This window comes from Neolamprologus brichardi, chromosome 2, assembly GCF_056152115.1.
Source record: "Neolamprologus brichardi isolate AB-2024 chromosome 2, ASM5615211v1, whole genome shotgun sequence".
In the NCBI taxonomy this organism is placed as follows: Eukaryota; Metazoa; Chordata; class Actinopteri; order Cichliformes; family Cichlidae; genus Neolamprologus; species Neolamprologus brichardi.
The window spans coordinates 2,959,438-2,984,476 of record NC_142105.1 but is presented as its reverse complement, the minus strand read 5'-3'; the positions used below and the strand labels follow the sequence as shown (position 1 = coordinate 2,984,476).

Below are 25,039 nucleotides of genomic sequence, written 5' to 3'. Positions count from 1 at the left end.
TAAATCAATCGTGTCTAAGAGACGAACAGAAGAACAGAGTCGTGAGAGAGAGGGCAAGTAGTCAAAGGCAGCTGCAGTTGGATTTATTAGACTTAGAGTGTTTGTGTGTGGGTGAGTGATCTTCACCTAAAGGTAGTGTGCGTGTTTGTGATCCGTTTGAAGGAGTTATCCTGACTGAGATACAAAGGGTGAAAAGGGGGAAGAGATCAAGGGCCGACGAGAAAAGAGGTGGGTGAGGGAAAGAAGTGGAGGAGAGGAGGAAGCTTTGATAATTCCCTTTGAGTGGTCCAGGTGGGCGGCGTCCAACCGTAGTGGCATCAAACTAAGCGTATCTCAGCATTTTTTGTTCTTTTTTTTCTTCCTTTTAGCTGGAGGTGGGTGTTTTGTTTGAAAGTTTTTGTTCTTTAGCTGTAATAGACAGTAGAAGCCTGAGGAGTTTCGACTGATATTTATTAATAAAACATCTCCCATCAGGAAAGAGAGATGACATAAATCAAAAGGCTGTGTTTGAAAGGGAGGATTGATTCTCCCTAATCTTTATCGCAGAGAATAGATTAACAGGAAGTATGTGTGCTGCAGGAATAGCTGCAACTTGTTGGAATTTAATGAGATGTGAAGCGGAGTCTCTAAATGAAAAGGATGTAAGAATATTAACTACAGATTCAATGGTTCTTCTTTAAACTTCTCTCACAGGAGGATTTAAGAGGAGCTGATGATGAGCTCTCAGATCTTGGTAATAATACACATTTTGTGTGTTTTTGCATGTGTAGCTGCGCGTGTCCGCCAGGTTTTGAGGGCCAACATTGTGAGATAAACCCAGACGACTGCGAAGACAACGACTGTGAGAACAACTCCACCTGCATCGATGGGATCAACAACTACACCTGCGTCTGTCCTCCAAACTACACAGGTAGACCCACACAAACACACAAAAACTTTCAATAATGTCCCCTCAGTCTTTGCCCCCGACAGGCTGGGAGGGTCACCAAGTCCCACACTTACAAAATCATATTTTCCAGTTTACTGGATGGTAAGTTAGTAATAGACAGGCTCTCTGCAGTGACCTGAAACTGTTCCTGCAGGAGGTTTAAAGAGCAATCACATGAGCGAGAGAGAGACAGAGAGGGGGGAGACAGAAGGAGAAGGAGAGTGAAATGGCAAAGATTGACTGTGTACTTGAGGGAAAGGGAAAAATAAACAGAGCAACGGAAAGGGTAAAGAAATCGCCGATAAAGGGCAAAGGCTGAGAGGAGCGAGAGCTGCCCTGGCAGAGTCCAGCACGCTGAAGCTCAACTGCTGACTCTGAATTTAAGTTTTTCTGTGTGTAACAGTGTCCTCTAAGACACACACAAACACGAGGTCCCCTTTAACACCGAACCTCAGTCAATACACACTCAGCAGCACACACACCGTGTCATTATCGTCGTTGGCTCTCAGAGACCTCGCACGCTGCCAGCTACCTTACCGCATACAGCTGTTGCACACAAACACACACGTTCATGCGCACAGCTGGTTCCTCTGGCACCGAACTCCACACTTAGCTCAGTGAACCGCAGCGCAATCATCAGGTGTCACATTAAGAGGACAGTACTTTGCTAGTCACTCTTTCTCCAAACTCAGCAACCAGGACTGTCACGTCATATTTGCAACACAGAGAGAAAAATCCAGATTTAATGTCATCAGACCTTTGAAACAGCTGATTTAAGGTTTCTTTAATGTGTTCGACAATTTAAATGTCACACTAGCATTTTGATTATGGTAAAAAAAAAATCCATTTTAGACAGATGATGGAGGAAAGGTCAGGAGGTCACAAGAAAATATAATTAATCCTTTGTGAAATAAAAAAAGTATTAAATAATTTGGTGTGAAAAAGGCAATAAGATGATCAGTATTTTAGAAAATTCTCAACAATGTTCAGATATGTTGCTCTGGGACTCTGCATGTCCCCAGTTTTCCACCTCTGATGCCCTGTTCCTGAAATAAGCAGCACTAAAGCACAAAGATCACATACCTTCGCTTCATTAGCCTCCTTGGTGGAAGATAAACCAAGTTGCATAGATGTTGTGTCAACAGTTTGTGTCTTTATATCTGTTAAAATCTCCCACAATTCTCATACGATCATATTATTGTGTAAAATGATTATAAATCAGGTGAATCATGTCTAACATCAGTTTCATTTGCATATGCTAATTATTCTAAGGTATTTCAGGTAATTCCACATTGATAAATTAATTTTGGCATCTTTAACAAAGTGCCTGAAGTGTGAAATAGTCTGCTTAGGGAGCTCAAAGACTGAATAATTAAAATTTACTTTCACAGCATGCTTTTTTTTTTCTTTCTTTTTTTTACAAGTCAAACATCCTTTCAGAAATTGCGGTTTAGTGTAGCTGAAAAAACCTGTGCATAAAGTGATTTGAGGGGAGGGTATTGGAGACAGACAGGGCGGGAAGGCAGCAGGATTAGATGAAAGCAGGCAGAGAATGATGGAAATGTGCTTGACCTTTCTCAATACCCGCTTCCTTCCTACCACTAACTTCAACTACTGCTTTTCAACACACTGTTAACCCTTCTCACCCTTTCAGCATGTGTATGTGTACATTTTTAGACCGCCTCCACTTTTACAGAGAGCATTAACCCCCTTCTCCATCAGGTCTGAGAAAATGCTGATAGCGCTATTCCCTTTGTGCATGAGGACATCCACAGCACATCTAAAGCCTTGACCAGGATGCTTTTCCCCTACTGCTATTTGAAGATTACAGAGAGTATGTGTGAAAAGTTTAGTGTGCCCCCCTACTCCCATCTTTCTTCTGGAGTGTTATTTTTCTGTTTACCTTCACAGTTTTTTCCCAACATAAATTCTGAAAATATTTATTCCGATCATTCAGTGATGATGCAGCAGGCATAAAACATAAGCCTAAAATATGATTACGCCTCACAGTTTCTAAATTGCTGACAGCAAATGTTTTCTTTTTCATCAGGTGACCTGTGTGACGAGGTTACTGACCCTTGTCTCCCTGGTTTTGACCCCTGTCAGCATGACTCCAAGTGCCTTCGTGTTGGCCGCGGTTACAGGTGGGCAACAGTTACATTATTATGATCCCTGTGACAGTGAGCTCACCATGTTAAAGATAGCTTTTTGTGATACAAGTGAAAGCATTTATAGGGGAAAATGTTATATTACACTGAGTTTGTGTGTTTAAACCTCTTCTACAGTATAAAGCTATAGTCAATCTTTTTATCAATTATAAATAATGAATTATTATGCTATCAGATTAAAGGTTTCCATGTTGAAAAGTTTTGTTTTTTAATAGCCTAAATTACAACCCGTTCTCACTCCCGAGGCGTAACATGCCGACGTTTTGTCACGTCCCGCGGCGTTCCTGAGGAACGCGAAAGGAGACCTTCAGCGTTCTTATGGTATGCGGCGGGTTATGGGTGAAATCCAGTGCAATGACGCTCCTGCGGTAATAGACATTCCAGCCCTGTATCCCTAGCCCTAACCATAACCTTTTTCCTGACCTTAAGCAGGACTTTAATGATGTTAAATAGCGTGTTTCTAAGCGATTTGAAGAAAAAGAGCAAACATGTGTGGTAGATTGAGTCCATACGTTTCTCATACTTCCTCATTTTTCCGAGGTCGTCATTTAGGAACGTGGTGGGTAGCCGAAAACGTAATATGTTGACGATTTGTCACCTAGCGTAAAATGTTACGCTTTGGGAGTGAGAACGTGTTGGAAATTAATGTGTTTCTTGCAGAATCTTTTCACATTGATCTATAATAATTTCATCTAAATGAATTAGTGAGTTAAGATCATTAAAAAGTGTTCACTTGATGCCGATTCTGTTTGTTCCTCATTACCGTGTGGATAATGTTTTATGAATGTGGAACTGATATAAAAATACTTTTACACAAACATTTCCCACACTTATCCATGAGAAATGGGAAAATATGAAAGTAGAGCTCTGTTACTGACTGAGCTGCAGAAACGAACCAAACATGTCACCTCTTCATGCAGTAAAACACCTGTAGGCAAGAGGAAAAGTCTGTTGCCCACACACTGTGTAATTTTATCCTTATTTCCATGTCACTCAAGGTGTGAGTGTTTACCAGGCTACGTGGGCCAGCACTGCGAGCAGGACTATAATGACTGTCTGGAGAACAAGTGTCAGCACGGAGCGGAGTGTGTGGACGCCGTCAATGGCTATACCTGCGTCTGTAAAGAGGCTTTCAGGTGAGAGTCATGGAAACAAATCAGACACAAACACAGTGAAAGACTGGAGGGCCAGACTGGGAGGGGATACAGATGGCACTTCATAATCAGAGACTTGACTGTTTCGACCTACTGCGTGCATCTGTGTGTTTGCGCGCGTGTGTGTGCTGCAGATGCAGCACCATGTGGTTAATTATAGCAGGGACTGTTGGCGAGAGAGAAACAAATTCATCACCAGGGGCTGAGGGGGAAAAACAGAGAGAAAGTCATAGGTATGCAGAGGGAAAGGAAAGGAAGGGAAGGCAGAGCCATTAGAAAATGACTGTATGGGAAAAATAGGAACGTTCAAAGAAAAGTTCTGTTTCACAGATTCAGAATAATCCAGGTGAAAACAAGAAAATATACTGAATCTGTTTGGAAGGAAAGGTCCCTGATTCAATATTTCAAGATTATTAGCTTTCTGTTTTAGCCACTGCAATCTCCTCGTGTAATTCAAAGAGACAAATTACAAAACAAGTAGCAAACAACTTTTGTCACATAATAAACAAATCATCCAATTAACGCTCTATAAATAAGTTATCTTCTGTTTAATCTACTTCTGCCTCAGCGGGCTCTTCTGTGAGAACCCGCCACCAATGATCTTGCTGCAGACCAGCCCCTGCGACCAATCCGATTGCCAAAACGGCGCCCAGTGCCTGGTGGTTGCTGGGGAGCCCATCTGCCGCTGCATGCCCGGTTTCTATGGCAGCAAATGCGACAAAATGGCCACTGTTCACTTCCTGGGTCGCGACGGGTATGTGGAGCTGCCAGCTGCAAAACTCCGCCCAACTGCACATATTTCGTTACAGGTAGGCTTAACCTTTGACCTCTGTGCATTCATTTTTGTTTTTCAAGGTTTACAAATCCAACAGTCAGCTTTTATTTTGAAACAAACCCAAAAGTGCAAACGCTATATTCTGCAGCACTCCTCTTAAAAGATGTCCATGCCGCTTGAAATAGAGCTGTGAGACATTCTAATCAAGCTTATAGAGTTAGTGCAGATGAAGCAAAGCCAACATCTGCTCCACCCTCTGTTTCCATGGCACACTGAGCACCGTGCCCATGCACACATACACATTCACACAGACCATACATTTTGGACACCTGAGAGGTCCTAATGGAGACATATTTTTCTTTTTTATTGAAATGAGAAATAAAGTAGGCAGAGAAAGAGAAACAGGAAGAGGAAGGTGGTTTAATTGATATTTACCACCTGTTTGGAACCATGGGGGCTTGTGCTTGTGCATGTGTGTGCGTGTGCTTTTGCGTTCTTGCCAGGACTTTTCAATGTCAGGGCCAAGGCTATTAAAACTCTACCAAGAGGCCTAGAGTCAGTGGTAAGAGAGAGAAATAGAAGAATTAAAGAGCCACTGCACTTCATAAATTACTATATGCTTTTTCCCCTCTCCTTTTTTCACTTTTTTCTTTTCTTTAAGGCTGCATCCAAATTTTCTGTTCATCCACGTATCTGCATCTTCTTCTTTCCTCCCTCTTCCACTTCACTTGCTCTCTCACTCTTTGTACTTTACACCTCTTCCCCCCTTTTTCTCTTTTTGGCCTGCGTGGCTTTCTCTTTTTTCCAGCAGCTTGTTAGCAGGTGTTGACTTGGCTATGCTCCATTGACGCCAGAGTGTTAAGTGCTTGGCCCCATGGCCCCATTTCCACTTGCTAGTTAGTTAGCGCTTAAAGGAGCACGCGAGCAAGTGTGACATGTCAAGTGTGTTTCTGAGACAAGTGTGGTGGACTTTCTTTTTAAATGTGTTACAGTTGATGGTATAAAATAACCATCGTAAATCAGACACCCATTTAACCTGCTTTCCAGTGAGTCAGATATGCATCAGCAATCTTAACTGAAGCAAAGTATTAGCTTTTCACAGAGTAGATCATTTCTGAGGTCGGGAGGTCCATATTTTTCAAATTTGTAAAAAAAATAAAAGTCTACGTTTGGGAGCAGTGAGCAATCTGTTTTATAGTTGAACAGGGGACATAATTTTGTTTTACTAGAAAAAATTTGGGGTAGCATACCCACCTCACTTACATCACTTGAGTAAAACAAGTTTAAGTTAGCTAAGATTTTCTTAGCTAGTTAGCTAAATTAGCAAGTTAGCTAACTAGCTAAGATTTTCTTCGCTAGTTAGCTAAATTAGCAAGTTAGCTAACTAACTAAGATTTTCTTCGCTAGTTAGCTAAATTAGCAAGTTAGCTAACTAGCTAACTTGCTAATTTAGCTAACTAGCTAACTTGAAGTTGATTTGCTTAAATGATGTAATGAATTATCACATGATACTATTATATATGTTGTTATACACGCAGATATTATAGCGTCATATGCACACAAGCCCTGTTTGTATCTAAATAAAAATGAACAATTCAGGTCTATTTCCTTCTATATATGCCACTATGACCTTTTACCAGATGATTACTGAATTAAATGAAATGTGAAAAATATGACGGACTGTGTATCAAATTCTGTAATTTTTGACGGCTGTTTTTGTGTCCAACGTTTTTCTCTCTCCAGGTGGCTACAGACAAAGACAACGGTATTTTGTTGTACAAGGAGGACCATGATCCTCTGGCAATTGAGCTTTATCAGGGACACATACGTCTTATTTACGACATCGCCAACTACCCACCAACCACTGTGTACAGGTAGGCCAAATAAAACAGAAAAGCTGTCCTTCACAGTCCTGGAATTCACATTCACTTATTTGAATCATTATGAAGGTCAAGTTTAAGCATGCCTTAAGTACCTATGAGAGAATAAAGGTCCATCCACTATTCTATCACTTTTATCTCGCTAATGTAAGCAGACTTATTACTGAATTTACTCCGATGTGGAAATGCATTACTTTAAGCACACTTTGAAAAATAAAAAGCACATAGATGCATACCTTCCCCAAAAACCATGATGAAAAAAAATTCAATTACTAAGGTTCAAAGAGTAAACAGTAGGTTAAAGATTACAAAAAGCATTCACTCACATAGACATATATTTTTGAGTTTACAGCCACTCGATAAACATTACAGGGATTCAAAGTGATTAAAAAAAATAACAGAAAATATGCATATATACACATACACCTGCTAAAAACTAAGGTCACCAAGAAAATGGATTTCAGTGGTTTAGTCATCCACACACAGATCTGCCTACATATTTTTGCAAAAACAGTAAGTGCATCATAGTTTCTAGAAAAATTCCCTTATAGTACAGACCATAATAAAAAACAAAGATCATCAAGGAAAAGAACATGACAACATTTTCTTAGCAGTAATAGAACAATTTTGTGAGGCCTTTTAGTGTTATTATACTTATATTTGGTCGCTTTATCCAACTGAAATAAGATATGCATTGTTTTGTAACACAAGTCATAAACATCAATTCAAATGTTTAAATAATAAGTCACTTGATACAATAAGCAGTCACTTAATGCAACCCTGAAATAAGCAACGTCAAATAGTGTGTCCTGTTTCAAGCAGTATTAGTGATGTAAGCTGTTGTTACACAACTTACTAAGTGTTAAGTTTTTTCAACTTCACGTCTGAAGGCTACAGGGTGCACTGTAAAATAAACTGAGGGTGATGTCATCCATAGATTTATTTCATACACATATAAGAAGAGGAGAAAGGGCTAATACAATGTCAAAATTACAATATGAAAAACTGCATACAATATTACCTCAAGTGGGTTTTGGATTTATAACACACAGAGAACCTTATACAAGTGGTAACGTGGGCTCATCAGCACAAACATATGTGTATTTATGTTACTACATAATATCAAAAACAGCTAGTGGGTGTTTGTAATGAAACGCCATATTAGACCAGATATTTACTGTACATAGACAGTGTTTACTGCACAGGGTAGGGTGAGTCCACCACTCTGCTAATCCAAATACAATACTGTTAGACTGTTATTTCTTTTTACAGTGTATAAAAGTGTGTGTGTGTGTGTGGGGGGGGGTGTGTGTGTGGGGGGGGGGGGGTTCTCATTCACTCTTCATTCTCCTTGCTGTATATTCTGAGTGATTTTCTTCCTTTGAGGGTTTTTTTTTTTCACACTTTCTCTGGATAAAAACAAAGTCATAAGAAAAGGAGACTGTGGTCTTTTGATAATATGCAGCCCGCTCATAATGAATTTAAGTTTAGGATTAAGGTATTACATCATACTACATCAAACTACCAAATTTCCCCCTTGTGGGACAATTAAAGGATTATTCTATTCTATTCTATTCTATTCTACAAATCCCTTAAGTAAATTAAGGAGAAGAAAATTTAAGCCACAGTTTACTAGGTCAAGGGCCAGATTGGCTCTGCATCAGATATTTCAAATTTGAATCATTTAAACCGTCAACTTTTTGTAGGAATTGTTCAGAATAATCTGCCTACAGTAAAATCTGCATATAGATTGACTTTAGCTTATTGTTTAGCTTTTATACTTTCATACTTTTTTATTAGTTCTCATTTTCCTCATGTTTTTATTTTGTTGTACTAATGTAAATTTACCTTGAGGATCTTTAAAGGTGCCTATAAATAACATTTATTATTATTATTATTATTATTATTATTATTATTGTTGTTGTTGTTGCCTGATTTGCTTCTGTGTCATTAGACAAACTTAGATTTGCTTTTCTCTGAAAAACAGAAATTCAGGTTCTATATAAATTAAAATTGATAGATGTTAATTACATTTATTTTAATTCTCAAAATAAGGCAAGAAAGTCTTTGCATGTAGAGTTAAATTGTTAAAGACAATATATGCTGCTTTATTTATATGACATTTGGTGTTTGTATCTACTGACACGATGGCATGTTTTTCATCAGATGCGATTTCCATATGGGTTAGGCAATGTGATAAACATTGGGTCTATTTGAACCTTGTATACAATCTGCACCATTTGGGTGGAAAATCAGAATTTGCCTTTAGGACAATATCTTTCAGTTTTTGTGTTTTTTTTTTTTCTTCCATGCTGTGCCTTTACCACAGAGGGCCGTAGCTCAATAGAGATGCTGTCTGTGTTATATATTTAGCAGTTGTTCAGAAGACTCATGTATTGATAGTAATCAACTTTGCTCCAGACCTCCACCAGTACAGTCAGGCTTTCAGCTCAGCTTCAGAGCTGCAGCCGTTTATTTAAAGATGTTCTTTCTTGGTTGGAAAGAAAAACCTACTAAACTATCATGTTTGACTTGTTTGTTGACATTTGTGTAATCTTTTGATTTCTGTGGTGCTATTCTGTTTCTTTTGGGTAGGGTGACATGTGGAAGCCACATATATCAAATATGACCTTAAAAAGAATATGTGCTTGTGTTTAACAATGAATGACATATTGGGAAAAGCAAGGAGAATACAAGAGGAATGGATCATTAGAGAGGAAGGAAGGATCAAATGAAAGACTGAAAATGATGGGATGAAGCTAATTAGATATTGGCACAGATGGGGTGGGATGGAGGCAGGGCTGAAAGGGTTGACTAGGAGAGGGGACAGCAACAGAGACACACGGATGCATAGAAAGACAGATTGATCAGCTAACAGTCTGATAAAGATAGAAAGAGACCCAGAAAGCCAGATGGATGGACTGATGTTGGATGGAAGGCACGAATGAGAGACCAGACGACACAATAAACAGATAACTGAGTAGAATACATTGCCCGCCAAAGGAGGAAAACGGAAGGGGTAAAACAGATGGATAGAAGCCGTCGAAATGAAAAGACCATGTAATGCAGCTGAACTGCAGGATGGATGAGAGAGGACTGAGGGATGACCGAGGGACGGAGTGAAAGAGGGCGAAGAACAGAGGGAAAAAGCAAACCACAGACTGAGTCAGGGAATTATCCTTGTCTGGTCTTGTTAACTTGACATGGGCCACGCCTGGAAGGGAAACAGACAGACACAGTGCAAGAACAACTGAGAAAAGTGGAGAGAGACAGATGACGACAGGGTAGAGAGAGAACGTATAGCGGTACTTTAAGAACATAAAAGGCAGAAAAAAAATAGTGTCAAATGGGAAAAAACAAATCCGGATATGGGAGTGACAGAGTATGAAACAAAGATCCATACAGTGAAGTCATGTCTAAGCCTACAATGCTATAGCTCTCAGTAAACACTGTCTCTGAAAGGAGACAAGGCAGAACTCCAGTACTGAGGCTTATTTTACCACAAGCTGCTATGCATTGCCATTTTTTGATTACATGACTCTGACTATTTCAAATGGTCTATCTTATCTCCCCTAATTTAGAAATACATTGTAAACTAATTCAAACCACATGGCTGGGCAGGCACCACAAAACACCCTGCCACCACTGAACCGATAGTGTCCAGAGTGGCGTAACTGTTTAACCACCACAATCTTAGCACAGCAATTCTGGCAGATCCCAAATATGGCACTGTCTGTACAGCGGTTGTACAGCCAGGGCCAGAAACCAGTGCCAGTCCCTGGGATGTTTCTGAGTGATCCCTGGGTTAGTTATCTTGTGAAGAAACTAGAGAGCCTGGGCGATATGTTCAAGCCAGTTTGGCACAGCGTGCTGAAATGAAGCAGTCATGGCCAGATAACACAGACCAGTGTTAAATGAGAAACTAGTCCGTCTGTGGATTCTTACAGATTACGTGTAAGGTCCCCCGTGGAGTTCATTTGTCAACAAATTTTACAGTTTACAGTAATAGCTATTAAAATAACCATTACTAAGAGCCATTAAAGCACATTGTGTGCAGCCTAAATGATAGCAAATGTAATAATTTAATTTCTCTTTCCTCATAAAACACACATCACTTTCTATACATTCTGCATTCTCCATACATGTAATTTAGTTAAGAGGCCATGCATGCATTGCTATCACACATAGATATCACCCACTGACAGCCTGCTTCACCAAGTGGCAAGCTCAGTATGCAGTTACCACCTCGTTTAATGATTGCTGTGACATCTCACTGATCATGAATGATGTTTCCACAGCTCGAGAAATATGCTGAAGGAGAGAAGAGAGTCGGCCGTGGAATAAGTCACGCAACATTGACCTTCAAGACTTGAGTTTGATACTCGCCATTTGGGTTACATTTCAGTTTTGTTAACGTGTAGCGTTAAAATATACACTTGCTGAGCACAGGTTACCATGTGATGGGTGAGAAGTGACTTGTATCACCCTGATAACCTGGTAGAATACAATCAGGAATTTATATGCACTTATTCACCAACACTATATATCTCCTACATAATATGGGTCACTATAGGTACAAGAGGTTGACGACTAGCCATACTTATGAGCAGAGATGGGCAGTAACGCATTACTGTAATCCGATTACTTTTTCAAATAACGAGTAAAGTAAGGGATTACTATTGCAAAAACGGTAATTAGATTACCGTTACTTTCCTGTAGGAACGCTGCGTTACTGCGTTACTAAAACCGTGATTTTTTTGCGAGAATGTCTCACGACGTTCGTGACAACAGCTGTGTGCAGATCAACAATGGATCATACAGTGGGGCAAAAAAGTATTTAGTCAGCCACCGATTGTGCAAGTTCCCCCACTTAAAATGATGACAGAGGTCAGTAATTTGCACCAGAGGTACACTTCAACTGTGAGAGACAGAATGTGAAAAAAAAATCCATGAATTCACATGGTAGGATTTGTAAAGAATTTATTCGTAAATCAGGGTGGAAAATAAGTATTTGGTCAATAACAAAAATACAACTCAATACTTTGTAACATAACCTTTGTTGGCAATAACAGAGGTCAAACATTTACTATAGGTCTTTACCAGGTTTGCACACACAGTAGCTGGTATTTTGGCCCATTCCTCCATGCAGATCTTCTCAAGAGCAGTGATGTTTTGGGGCTGTCGCCGAGCAACACGGACTTTCAACTCCCGCCACAGATTTTCTATGGGGTTGAGGTCTGGAGACTGGCTAGGCCACTCCAGGACTTTCAAATGCTTCTTACGGAGCCACTCCTTTGTTGCCCGGGCGGTGTGTTTTGGATCATTGTCATGTTGGAAGACCCAGCCTCGTTTCATCTTCAAAGGTCTCACTGATGGAAGGAGGTTTTGGCTCAAAATCTCACGATACTTGGCCCCATTCATTCTGTCCTTAACACGGATCAGTCGTCCTGTCCCCTTGGCAGAAAAACAGCCCCATAGCATGATGTTTCCACCCCCATGCTTCACAGTAGGTATGGTGTTCTTGGGATGCAACTCAGTATTCTTCTTCCTCCAAACACGACGAGTTGAGTTTATACCAAAAAGTTCTACTTTGGTTTCATCTGACCACATGACATTCTCCCAATCCTCTGCTGTATCATCCATGTGCTCTCTGGCAAACTTCAGACGGGCCTGGACATGCACTGGCTTCAGCAGCGGAACACGTCTGGCACTGCGGGATTTGATTCCCTGCCGTTGTAGTGTGTTACTGATGGTGACCTTTGTTACTTTGGTCCCAGCTCTCTGCAGGTCATTCACCAGGTCCCCCCGTGTGGTTCTGGGATCTTTGCTCACCGTTCTCATGATCATTTTGACCCCACGGGATGAGATCTTGCGTGGAGCCCCAGATCGAGGGAGATTATCAGTGGTCTTGTATGTCTTCCATTTTCTGATGATTGCTCCCACAGTTGATTTTTTCACACCAAGCTGCTTGCCTATTGTAGATTCACTCTTCCCAGTCTGGTGCAGGTCTACAATTCTTTTCCTGGTGTCCTTCGAAAGCTCTTTGGTCTTGGCCATGGCGGAGTTTGGAGTCTGACTGGTTGAGGCTGTGGACAGGTGTCTTTTATACAGATGATGAGGTCAAACAGGTGCCATTCATACAGGTAACGAGTGGGGGACAGAAAAGCTTCTTACAGAAGACGTTACAGGTCTGTGAGAGCCAGGGATTTTCCTTGTTTGAGGTGACCAAATACTTATTTTCCACCCTGATTTACGAATAAATTCTTTACAAATCCTACCATGTGAATTCATGGATTTTTTTTTCACATTCTGTCTCTCACAGTTGAAGTGTACCTCTGGTGCAAATTACTGACCTCTGTCATCATTTTAAGTGGGGGAACTTGCACAATCGGTGGCTGACTAAATACTTTTTTGCCCCACTGTATATCGAGTGCAGAGAGAGTATGAGCGTGCAGCGTTTAAAGCGTGGAAGTACTGACCTTACTTTGAGTTTGATTCCATAAAAAGTGACAAAAACATTCGTGTCCGTTGTGCGTGGGAAGAAAACTTCTTTTTACAGCGAAAAAAAACCCCTAAACTTCTAAGCAAGCACCGAGTAGCTACGACGTAATGGGAAACTCACAGAGAAACTCGCGGATTCTTCCACTGACCGCTGCACACCTGCACCAGGGTAAACCTCCGCCTACCCAACTCCTGCTTTACAGGTGAAAATAGAGCAACAGGACTGCTAGTCTTTGACTTTACTTATTTTCTGCTGTGTTTTACTTGCATCTATTTGAAAGACTGAGTGTAAACACACAAAAATATTTTATTTTATGTGCTGGAATGTGCAGAAAATAGGTTTAAATGTTAAACTAATTTCTTCCAGTCAGAGAATGTTGCAGATAATTAAATTTTTGCTTGATGCATAAAGTTAAAAGATTAAAACTAATAAAACAAGTTTTAAAAAGAGACTTTTCCATTTGATTACATTTTGTATGATGGATTATGCAGAAAAAGTAGAATTGGGCTGAAAGATCTATCACTTTATCACCTATTCAGGTTGTAAATCGTGTTTTTAAAAAGTAACTAAGTAACTAAGTAATTAATTACTTTTGAAAATAAGTAATCAGTAAAGTAACAGGATTACTTTTTGGGGGAAGTAATCAGTAATTAGTTACTGATTACTTTTTTCAAGTAACTTGACCAACACTGCTTATGAGTGATCACAACTGATCAGTGGGATAAATATTTGTCATAACAATGATGGAGCTAAAAAAATCCACTGGCTAGCTTTAAAACAGAGAGGTGGCTAATAGAGAAATGCAAACATTTACATACATACACAGTGTATTGGAACTGCATATGCCTTTTGGTGCATGCACCTTTTAACAGAAACAAACCTGTCCAGACATCACAAATATCAACAGCAAAAAAGGGAAAAAAGAAATCGAGGACTGCAAAAAAGAGGAGAATTTCAACAGGCCTCACTAAAAAACTGCAGAGGCAGAAACCAGAGGGAATAATTAAACTGAAATGAATACAAGGGATGTGTCGAAGAGGGGAATGTCTCTTTTTGTAGTTCAAAAAAAAAATCGAGATGGAAGGCAGCTACAGAAGGAGAGGCAGGGGAAGGTGTGCAAGGCTTTCACTGTGCCCTCATTAGCACCAGATGAAAGTGTTAAATGAAAATGTGTGCCAGTGTGCAGGGGACGGGGCACAACGCATGTGTTTGTTGTGCATTCATGCGGTGCCCTTTACTAAATGTCACACTAATCTCCCATCAGGTCAAAGAGAGCACATCTACTGTTATTCATCAGCAAGTGACAGAGTGAGTGATGCAGGGATGGATGGGTTCTTGAAAGGAGAAAGGGATCGAGCAGTAAAGGCAGCACAGAAAAAAAAGGATAGGGGAATGGATGAGTGGGCAGAAAGGAGACAGAAGAAAGACAGGTAAAGTGTTGATGGATGGTTGAACAAGAGAAAAGGGAAAGTGATGCAAAGAATGGAAGAAGCATTATAAATGGCCATAGATTTGAGCTTATGTCAAACATAATCTGGAGGGCATAACGTAACATAACAGTTGGACTTTGTGCAGGGGTTCCTTAATTGTAACTCACTTAAATATGCAGTGTATCACATACACCCGTTTCTGTAGCGGTAAAAAAAAATTTTATGGGGTCGGGTTGCTAGCCCAACGCCCAACCCTCCTCCTTTCTCATCCGGGCTTGGGACCGGCCATGGCGGAGTTAACGATTACGACCTATATGGATGACCACCGCACTGCCTTTATCAACCAAGTTGCGGCTCCTGAAGACCATCGTTATACCGACGGCACTGTATGCAGCGGAGACTTGGAAATCAACTGCAAAGATCAACCGCCATCTTGACATCTTCCAACAACGTTGTCTTCGACGGCTGCTCAAGATCACATATCGGGATCGCGTTACCAATGAAGAAGTATATCGCCGTGCTGGAGTAGAGCCGCTCCATGTCCAAGTCACCAAGCGTCGGTTCAGATTTGCCGGTCACATCCTTCGGCTACCGGACCCGAGACCTGCCCGTGTCACCGTTCTGTGGAACCCGAAGAATGGAAAGAGACGGCGAGGAAGACCTAAAATAACATGGAGGAGGACTTTCCTTGAAGATTTACGTTCAGTCGAACTGTCATGGGATGAAGCAACAACTACCGCGATAGACCGAGTTTGATGGCGTTCTTTTGTCGCCCGATGCGCCGGCGGATCTAAGTCTAAGTCTAAGTCTAAGTCTAAGTCACATACACCCAGCAGTTTCTATTCAGATACAGGGCTTCCTCGAGATTTTGGACCTTCATTTGGGTGAATAAAGTGACTGAATGTCTGACCTGAATCTGGCCACAAGGCTGTGGTTAAAACAGACGGACAATCCTTGAACATTATAGGTTTAAAATTCTCAGAGGCTATCGAGACATTTGAATACTGAGTTCTTAGAGGCCTGAAACAACAAGTCCTCATTCCTGAGACTCGACATCAAAACGCAGCGAATCCGCTCCTGAAAAGTACAAATTTCATCTGAACTGGCCGGCCTGGTTTAGTGAAAGCTGAAAAAATAAGGAAAGAAAACAGTGAAGGAGTGCTCCATTCTCCAGCTGCCATCTCAGTAATGACTAATTGAGGTTACCACAGCAATATGGAGCTGGGATGTGTGTCTGCTGAGCATCATTGTAATCAGACTGGGCTGTTTAACACACACACACATGCAGTCTCACAAACAAGTTAGCTTGTATTGCACAAAGACTACATACTACTGTAGTTGTATAGACTTGTAGATGTATAGTTGTTAAAAAACATTCGCACATGCATGTTTGCAAGCTCACATACAGACGCAGCTGCTTCAGCAACAGCGTAATAAATGACAGGCTAATTAGATTTAACAGTGTAAGTGGATCTCCATGGTGATTTCTAATCCAAATATGTTTTTTTCAGTTTGAGATAAAGTCAATGACCTGCAATTACTTCTGGGTTTGTATTAGACTCTGTTATATGACAGAAAGCCAGTTTTGGGGTTTGGGAAGTTCTTTTTGGTGAAGTTTATTTGTGTGTGTATGTGCTCATTCAGGATTTTGGACTGACAGGAAATTGGTGTCCCTTGTGGCTTTGGATGAATACAGTGAAAGTTAGAGAGAGAAGCATTTTCAATCTGCTACGGCTGTGTGTTTGTTTTTATTGAATTCTATAATGGACGGTTTCTCGTACTAATACACAGGGCTAACAGAGTCTTCTTTAGAAGTGTCTAAAACATACATAATTGTGCACACATTTGGAAGCAAACACTGTATCCATCCATCCATTTTCGTAACTGCCTGTTTAATTAATGGTCAGGCTGGAGCCCATCCGAGCTGTCATAGCGCACACTGGACAATATGCACATGTATCTCAGAGCTAATACCAAGGGACAAGCACCCATTCCTGCTCACATTCATACTTATAGTTTACCTACAATTTAGATTAATCAGTTAACCTAACATGCATGTCTTCTAACTGTGGGAGGAAGCCAGAGTACCTGTTGAAAACCCACCTAAGCAAAGGCAGAAGATGCAAACTCCACACAGAAAGGCTCGAGCTGGCCAGTGTATTTAAACCCAGGACCTTTTTGCTGTTATATACTTTAAATCTGCAGAATAATTCATAAACATGCAGCCACACAAATCATGGACAAGGTATTGAAAAAATAAGGACGTTAAATGTTGGTAACATTCAAGCTCATACACTCACCTGCAGCGCTGCCAGCTGCTCAGACTCGCTAGTCTTTAGTCAGCTACTTCCATCTGCTGGATTTTTGGTTTCACAACAAGTCCAGTGCTGAGTTTCCCATGTCCATGTGTTAAAAATGTGTTTATAGGGTTTCTAAACAACAAATCAATCTAAGAGTTTTCAGCTTTGTGAGCAGCTCCATTTAATTTAAGAAGGCAGCAGTTGAGCAAATGAGAGGGAAATGGACCGAAAGCAAATAAGCTTTAGAAGAGGAATAGGGTAAAAATGACTGTTAAATGACATTGTGGCTAGAAAGGTGATTGAAGCAGAGCAAAAGGAGGAAAAGAGAAGAGGAAGTGGATGGGGAAGAAGATGATGAAAAGGAAATGATGAATAAAGAGGAAAGAAGAGATGATATGTAATGCAAAAAATGAAAGAACTAGAGTAATACAAGGTTTGAGGAGGAGGCTGCTGAGGTACATAACTGATTTTTCTGGCTAGCAGACCATCATTTAGCTATGTTTACTAGGCCTGTTCTCAGCCTTTATTAAATTACATGGTTCTTAATGGAAACCATGTATGTGTCTGTCTACAGTTGTTATTTTATAAGCTTTTAGCTGCGTGCTAAACACGACTGATGTCATGACAATCAAATGGTTTTCACATTTGTTGATGGACAGCCACATGTCCTTGTAAAACCTCCATTCAAATCTCAGATCAGCACTTTCGATTAATAGAAACTGGTTAAAAAAATAGATTCCTAATTTTTATCCAGTTGTCGTGGACACGTGAGGAGACAAAGCAAATGAGTCGATAATAAATTCCTGATTCTTTTTAAGGCCCGTTAATGTGTTATAGTGTATGTTGTAATGCATACTGTGCTTTTGTCCTTCTGTATGGTCAGCATTTTTCTGAAAGTCACACTGGCCTATATCCAGAACTCACAAACCTTGCTCCATTTGCTGTTAATGTAACATCGCTGTAATCTGAACGCTCTATAAACAGCTGTCAATCACAGCTGATTTAAGGCTCCTTAGCTAGTTAGCAAATAAGTGGTTGCAGACAAAGGGAAGTATTGTCCTGATGTTTCGCTGTGGGAGTCTGGAGCAGACCACCAGCAGAAAGAGTAGCTTCACTTGTTCATTTCTGTTTTTGATGTTCTGCAAGAGCTTGGTTGAGCGGAGGCACGGTCAACTTTACCACCCCGCGATTTACCTCGCTTTCCCTCCATCTCTCATTCGCGCTCTCTCTCTCCTTCTCTCAGCTTTGCCAAACCACTGTCTCTATAGCTGTCTGTCTCCCCTCCAGCAAAAACCACTTAGCAGAGAATCTCAGACACACGCATTCACACATGAACACATACACTTTCCTCCCAGGGTCAAACATGGTGCAAAAGGTCACACTGTTAGTTCTTTGCAGACTTCTCTTCAATGGAAACATTTATTCTTCCAAAAAATATCAAAACTTTACCACAATGGTCCAAACTGGTTGAGTCCGGCTATTAAATTGTAAGAATCCGGTTTTGCCCCAAGGCTTGAGCTCATCAGAACAAACAAGCCCATGTGCTGCTAGAAAGTGCTGGGCCTCAACCCCCGTGTGAGGAAATCATGAAATAGAATAAACGCACATTATAATCCCTTCCACAGTAACACAGTATTGAGTATGTAATCAGTGTGTTTTACGTCTCAGGATAGCATTTCCACACAGGTTTCCCTCATTTCTTTTTCATTTAGGTTGGTCGATTTGCAAACACAACAAAGAAAAAATTGTTTGGAGTCTGTTTTGTGTCTGGCATTTCCAATTTGCTCTAACACTTTTTCCCTCCTTAATTCTCCCGTCTGGTCTAGAAAGCAACGGTAATCTATCATAATCATGCACGTACTGAAATTATGTCCTTTTTTTTCTGTTTGTGCGTTCGTTACAGCGTCGAGTCTGTGAATGATGGGCTTTTCCACACAGTTGAGCTGCTTATTCAGAACCACTCACTGAGCCTCGTGGTGGATAACAGCACCAACAAGAGCCTGGGAAAGCTGGCACGCCAGCCCTCCGTCGACCACAACACCCAGCTTTACATAGGAGGTACGCACACACATTTCTTTATAAACACGATGCATTTGCGGTGCGCAGATGTTACTTTTGCCTACCCTACTTTTTGTTTGCTATGCAGCGCACGGGTACATACGCGTATAGGCGCACACAACATGCAAACGCGCACGCAGACTAACGCACGCTAAATCACAGCAAGGCTTGTGGTAAGGAAGTGGAAAACTGTTTTTATTCAACTTTTCTTCAAGAAACAGGGCAGACACGCCTCTGAGAACAGTAACTCCTTTTTTCTCGAGTAAGAGACACACTGTTATTGTGCAACAGTGAGAGCTGCAACGCCGTATTCTTGTTGTATTTCAGTGTAAGCCGAGCCAGAATGAAACCAACAAAGGAAATATGTTAATCAAACATTACACTACACTTTCCATTGTTATTACTGCTCATTTCTGTCTGTTTCTGGTTTTATTTTCACCAATTCCCAGGAGTGCCATCCCAGGTCGTGGCCTCAGGTCTGCGTCCAGGGCCTGAACGATCCCCTCAGGGTTTTAGTGGCTGCGTCCACAATGTCCAGATCAATGGGGAACCCCAAGACCTGAGTTATAGATCCAGAGGAGCAGGACAGCTACAACGAATTGAGGGCAAGGTAATTACACAACGGCCGGCTTAAATTCCACAGCATTTACTGGAACGCACAGTAGCATGTTAAAATTAAAGTATTATAAGTTCATTGAGTGCTGTTAAGAAACCTTGAAGGTTTTATTGAGAACTCTATGGCCTACATTGGTTTTGTAACTCATAATCCCGTAAGTCTGTCCCGTAAGTTCGCCTATCAACATATCATCAAAGAAAGTTATGTTTGGCAATAGTCGGAGGACATCTGGCTGAAATACCATGTAAAAAATCATAGTGAAAAAGCTTATGACAGCAGTGTTCTGTTTTGGGTTCAGAGCAAGGATCCAATCCAAGCAAGCGTTCACTTTCATAATATAAGCCTCTGTAGACGTCTGATGAGTTTTAAGGCACTTCGACAAAGTCAGAAGCTGCTATGGAAAAGTATACACGTTGTCTTTCCAATTTGGAAACATATTTAATCTGGACCCTTGAAGGGCTGCAGCATTAAGGCAACATCAAAACATTCCTCTGGTTGCGCCACCTACCTCCATGCTGTTTCTAACAGTGATTTCTTCATTTTATGTTCTGTCACTAGGGTGATGGCATTCTTGCGGGGTGTCATTCGTGCAGCGTTTGTGCACAGGGTGCATGTAGAGAAGGAGGAGAGACGGGAGTAACTTGCGATTGTCCTCCTGGACGCGGCGGGGCTCTGTGTGACCAGACGACAGGCACAAACCTCTGTCAGAACAACAGGTGAGCCAGAACGGCAGAGACATTGTATGTGAGGTGAATTTAACTTGCAATTACTAACTCATAGGGGCACATTCTGTAAAGCGTGCATTTTGTAACAGTTTTAGAAAATGACATTTCTGATTATTAGGGATGCACCGATACCGATACTGGTATCGGGTATCGGGGCCGATACTGTAAAATGTGTGTGTACTCATACTCGTAAAAGTTAACCGATACCAACTTATTTCATTAATCAGAGGGTGGCTTGTCATTTCTGTTGTAGTTTTTTAGATTGGCCACTAGGGAACCAATTATTATTTTATTTATTATTTATTTAATAATAATTATTTTGTTTGTTTGTTTACAATATGGACACTCTGCAACAATTTAAAAGTTTATTTTATTCTCAAACCTAATTTGTATTTATTTTATTCCAAACAGAAGTGTTTATTTATTATTCTGAAAGCTCGAGACAGTGCCAATAGTTCAGTGATATTTTGTAAAATTACAATGTGGAGACTCTGCAATAATTTAACAGAAGTGCTTATTTTTCACTTGAAATTTTTTTGTGGTCATTTTTATTAAGATTTTATTTTTTATCAACAGGGAATATAATAAAACCTGTCTTCCAATTAATTGTATTTGTGTGTGTGTGTGTGTGTGTGTGTGTGTGTGTGTGTGTGGTAGAAGTATCATTTTTTGTACTCTGTATCGGCAAGTACTCAGATCCAAGTATCAGTATCGTATCCGTTTGAAAAAATTGGTATCGTTGCATCCCTACTGATTAGTCTTGCTAAGTTACACTGACAGGAGAATGAAAGAAACCCTTTGACCACACGCAGAAGCAAAATTTCCCTGGTCAAGCTTTATTTTCTGTTTGTTATATAAAATGAATAATTGCCACCTGTTTGTGATGTTTCTAATGCCATTTTGTCCTACAAGCCAGGTCTCTGTTTAGTATAGATTTTGAAATCATGTGGGTTTAGTGGTTTTAAAGCAACCGTGGATGAAACCACATTCCAACCCCAGTATAATTCTCTCCTGTAACATGTTTTCCTTCTGTTCTGCTCTTTCTCCAGATGTTCTCATGGCCAGTGTGTTCCCAAGGGTCAGTCTTACAGTTGCCAGTGTAATGAAGGCTATCAGGGTCAGTTCTGTAACCGACGACAGGAGCCTCCAGCGTGCAGGGGGGTTCGCTGTGGGCGTGGGGAGTGTCGGGTGGCAGAAAGGGGAGAGCCGTTCTGTCACTGTCAGCCGGGGTTCACCGGGCCTGCTTGCGACACAGGTAACACTGAAAGATTATAAAAAGAAGAAACGGAAATTTGCCGAGAATGAGAGCATATTATGTTTTAAAATATGTGCTTTTTTTTTTAAACTCCACCAACATGCAGAAATCACATGTCAAGGAGAAATGGTAAGAGAACAGCTGAAGCGCCACCAACCCTTAAGAACATGCACGTCCACCAGCAAGATTCCCCGCATGGACTGTTCCAGATCCTGCCAGGCGTCACCTGGCGTTTGCTGTAGCGTCACCAAGACCAGACGGAGGAAGGTGGTTTTCCGCTGCACAGACGGCACCTCGTACTCAGAGGAGATGGAAACCGCTCTGGAGTGCGGCTGCTCCAAATGTCCGTTGTAACAGCGCGGCAGTTTGTTTTGCAGCCGCCGCCTTTTTGTGAATTCCACACATCAACGAAGTTGTCGCTCGGAGAATTTTCCGCATTGATGAGCACCAGCATGACGCGATTTTTCATTTCCACGTTTTGTTTGACCGCTGCCAAGAGAAACGACAAACGAAAACAAAAATGGGACACGTGTGTGTTTTGACAGAGAGAAAATATATTGTAAGATATAAGTGAGAAAAAAACATAGAAGTTATTTTTATTATGGATTTTTTTTTCTAAAAGATGATAAAAGGACTGATTTTTGTAATATGTTGATTATATAATGTGTTGCATAGTATAAAAATGTTATTTTTACCTTGTAAGAAGTACACAGCAAAATAGATTAACATTCCTTAAAAGTATATGAATTTATATATGTGTAAATCTATATAAATATTTACCCTAACCCAATGAATTTTATATCTTCTAAGTGTATTTGCATGACGTTAATGTGAGTGCCAATGTGTGGGACACTGGGAGAGAAGAAGAAGAGCTCTGTTGATTCCACACAAAGGAAAAGGTGGCAGGCTTTTGAAGTCCTCCTTCTTGGAGGCTGAAAGCGAACTGTATGTGCCTAGCTAACCTGCTTCTCTATATAATGGACATTATCCTCACATGTGACTTCCCATAAAAGACTCTTTTCACAGAGATGATTTAACAGTTTGCTCTAATATTGTGTCATTCTTGTTTGCTGTTGCACGCCACACTTGGAGCCACATAAAGTTTGACATTAAATTGGAAAGGCATCTGCTATTCATTGGAAAATGTTATGAATCAGAAATTCCCATAGAAATCAATAATAATGAAAAACATGCTGTAAATTCAGCGTCATGCTCACTCTGAACTCGTTCGACTGCTGAGATTTAAAACATACACAAGTGGAGACGGGATCTTTTTTGAGTTATCCTTTTAAATAACGAGTTTTCTCTCAAGAGTCGCTTACTGAGTGTAGCTGGTTGTGCTCCGAGGTATTTTTTTACATCCGTAACAAATGGAGTGATGTCACACGCTGCATAATACCTACACGTCAATAGCAAATACGCCAATTCTCGCTGTTTGCTATTCAATTAATGCTTAACGAGGACAAACTGTTTCAATAACAACAATACACCAAAGTCACATGTTTTTGCCTTAACAGATAAGGATGTCGGAAATTATTGAAAAATGTTGCTGATTTATGCAAGTTCACTACTTTTGATGTGCCTGTGTTGAAATCCAAAAGGTTTGCTGCAATATTTTCAACAGCTGCTACTGAATTGTTTTTGGATAAATAAGCATCGTAGTGTCACATGTAGCAATTCACACCAGTCCATAACAACAATCAGAATAAATGTGTGGCCTTACGTGGTACACCTCGCCCTAATCTCTTAATTAGATCGTCTTTTAAGGTCATAGGACATATAAAAACCTCCAATTAAGTAATATAAAGCCTTAACCGTGTGGCAGTTCTTTCAGTTTGAAAGATTGTCTGTAGAAAGTGCCTCGTAGCTTTGTGATGAATGTGAAACTGCAGTACCACGTACCAATTTCTGTGTTTTACCCTCTTTTATAAGAATAGAGCATTTGTTGTGTTACAATAACAATATATAATGCAAGAACCAATATTTGCTTTAAAATGCATATGGAAGGAATCGTTTTATTGTAACGGTGAAGATTTTGGTCAATAATGGTTTTAATTTGAGTGTTGACATTGTAGTTGGAGGTTAAAAACTATTGTCACAGCGAACCTCCACCATCACAACTATAAACAGCTTCTGTCAGTTTGTCACATGAGAGAATCTGATCACACGCAAGAAACAACAACACGACTGAACACAAATACATCACCTGTGCAGTTTCTTATCGCCCACAGTTGACTAACACAATTAAAAGTATTAATATGATGTAACTACTACTGTACTGTTTACTTTATACAATGTTGCTTTGTTTACACAGAAGCAAAGTATCGTCAGTAAATTTACAGCTCTGCTATTAAAGGTTTGCAACAGTGTTAAAATTACGATTTTCTACACTTTTATTCTTCTTGCTGCTTCACTCTGAACATTTTCCTTTCATTCCCTACTTTTCTTCCAATGTTCAAGAGAATATTATCTTTTCCCCACAGTGTCTCCTTCATTCACAACCTATCCCCTTTCCTTTTCCTCCTTGTTAGCTTCTATCCTCATTTTTACAGCAGTTCCAGCCTCTTTTCCTTTTACCCATTGCACATCTTCATATCCTGATGCTGATTGCTTAGCTTTTCATTCTGAACAAAATAAAGCACCTCAGTTATTAGTTATTGACAATGAAAATAACTGTAAAATCAAACACGTGTATATGTCCTAGGTTTAAAAAAACACAATTATGTGAGTGATAATTGATACTTATGTTGAATGTTAAAATTAAACTACCATTGAAACTATAATCATCCTTCATGTGTGAGTTTTTAAATACAGCGTGCCAGTGGAAAGTGTGCTTACTGTCACTAGAGCTCAATCCACCAGAGCACCTTTGGGATGGGGTGAAATGGGAGATTCACAGCTGTCTTACTTGCAGTATGATGCTGTCATTATGGTCTGTCACCATGCAGTATGTCAGTAGGGAATGTTTCCAGCAGCTTGTTTAATCAATGCCATAAAGAATTAAGTCAAGAAGTCAAAGGGGGTCCATCCAGGTTCAAGCTTGGGTCCTGTACCAGAGGCCTGGGAGCTTAAGGGTCCTGCACAGTATCTTTGCTGCTCCGACTTTACTCCTCTGGACAGAGATCTCAGATTTTGTTCCTGGGATCTGCTGGAGCCCCTCTCGTAGCTTTAGGGTCACTGCACCGAGTGCTCCGATTAACGCTGGGACCACGGTTACCTTCAAACTCCACATCTTCTCGAGTTCTTCA

General features: G+C 40.5%; 1 protein-coding gene across 2 annotated transcripts in view; it reads left to right on the top strand.

Moving 5' to 3' along the window:
* Positions 1-24,574, top strand: part of slit3 (slit homolog 3 (Drosophila)) — a 265,109-nt gene extending 240,535 nt beyond the window's left edge. For both annotated transcript variants that reach the window (XM_087846129.1, XM_087846132.1), the window contains 10 exons: positions 771-910; positions 2,979-3,072; positions 4,095-4,232; positions 4,819-5,059; positions 6,769-6,899; positions 19,041-19,195; positions 19,645-19,805; positions 20,370-20,527; positions 21,586-21,791; positions 21,898-24,574. In XM_087846129.1, coding sequence (XP_087702255.1) covers positions 771-910; positions 2,979-3,072; positions 4,095-4,232; positions 4,819-5,059; positions 6,769-6,899; positions 19,041-19,195; positions 19,645-19,805; positions 20,370-20,527; positions 21,586-21,791; positions 21,898-22,145 — 1,672 coding nt within the window. In that variant the 3' untranslated portion in view covers positions 22,146-24,574. The remainder of the gene's footprint in view (positions 1-770; positions 911-2,978; positions 3,073-4,094; positions 4,233-4,818; positions 5,060-6,768; positions 6,900-19,040; positions 19,196-19,644; positions 19,806-20,369; positions 20,528-21,585; positions 21,792-21,897) is intronic.
* Positions 24,575-25,039: the final 465 nt, after the last annotated feature.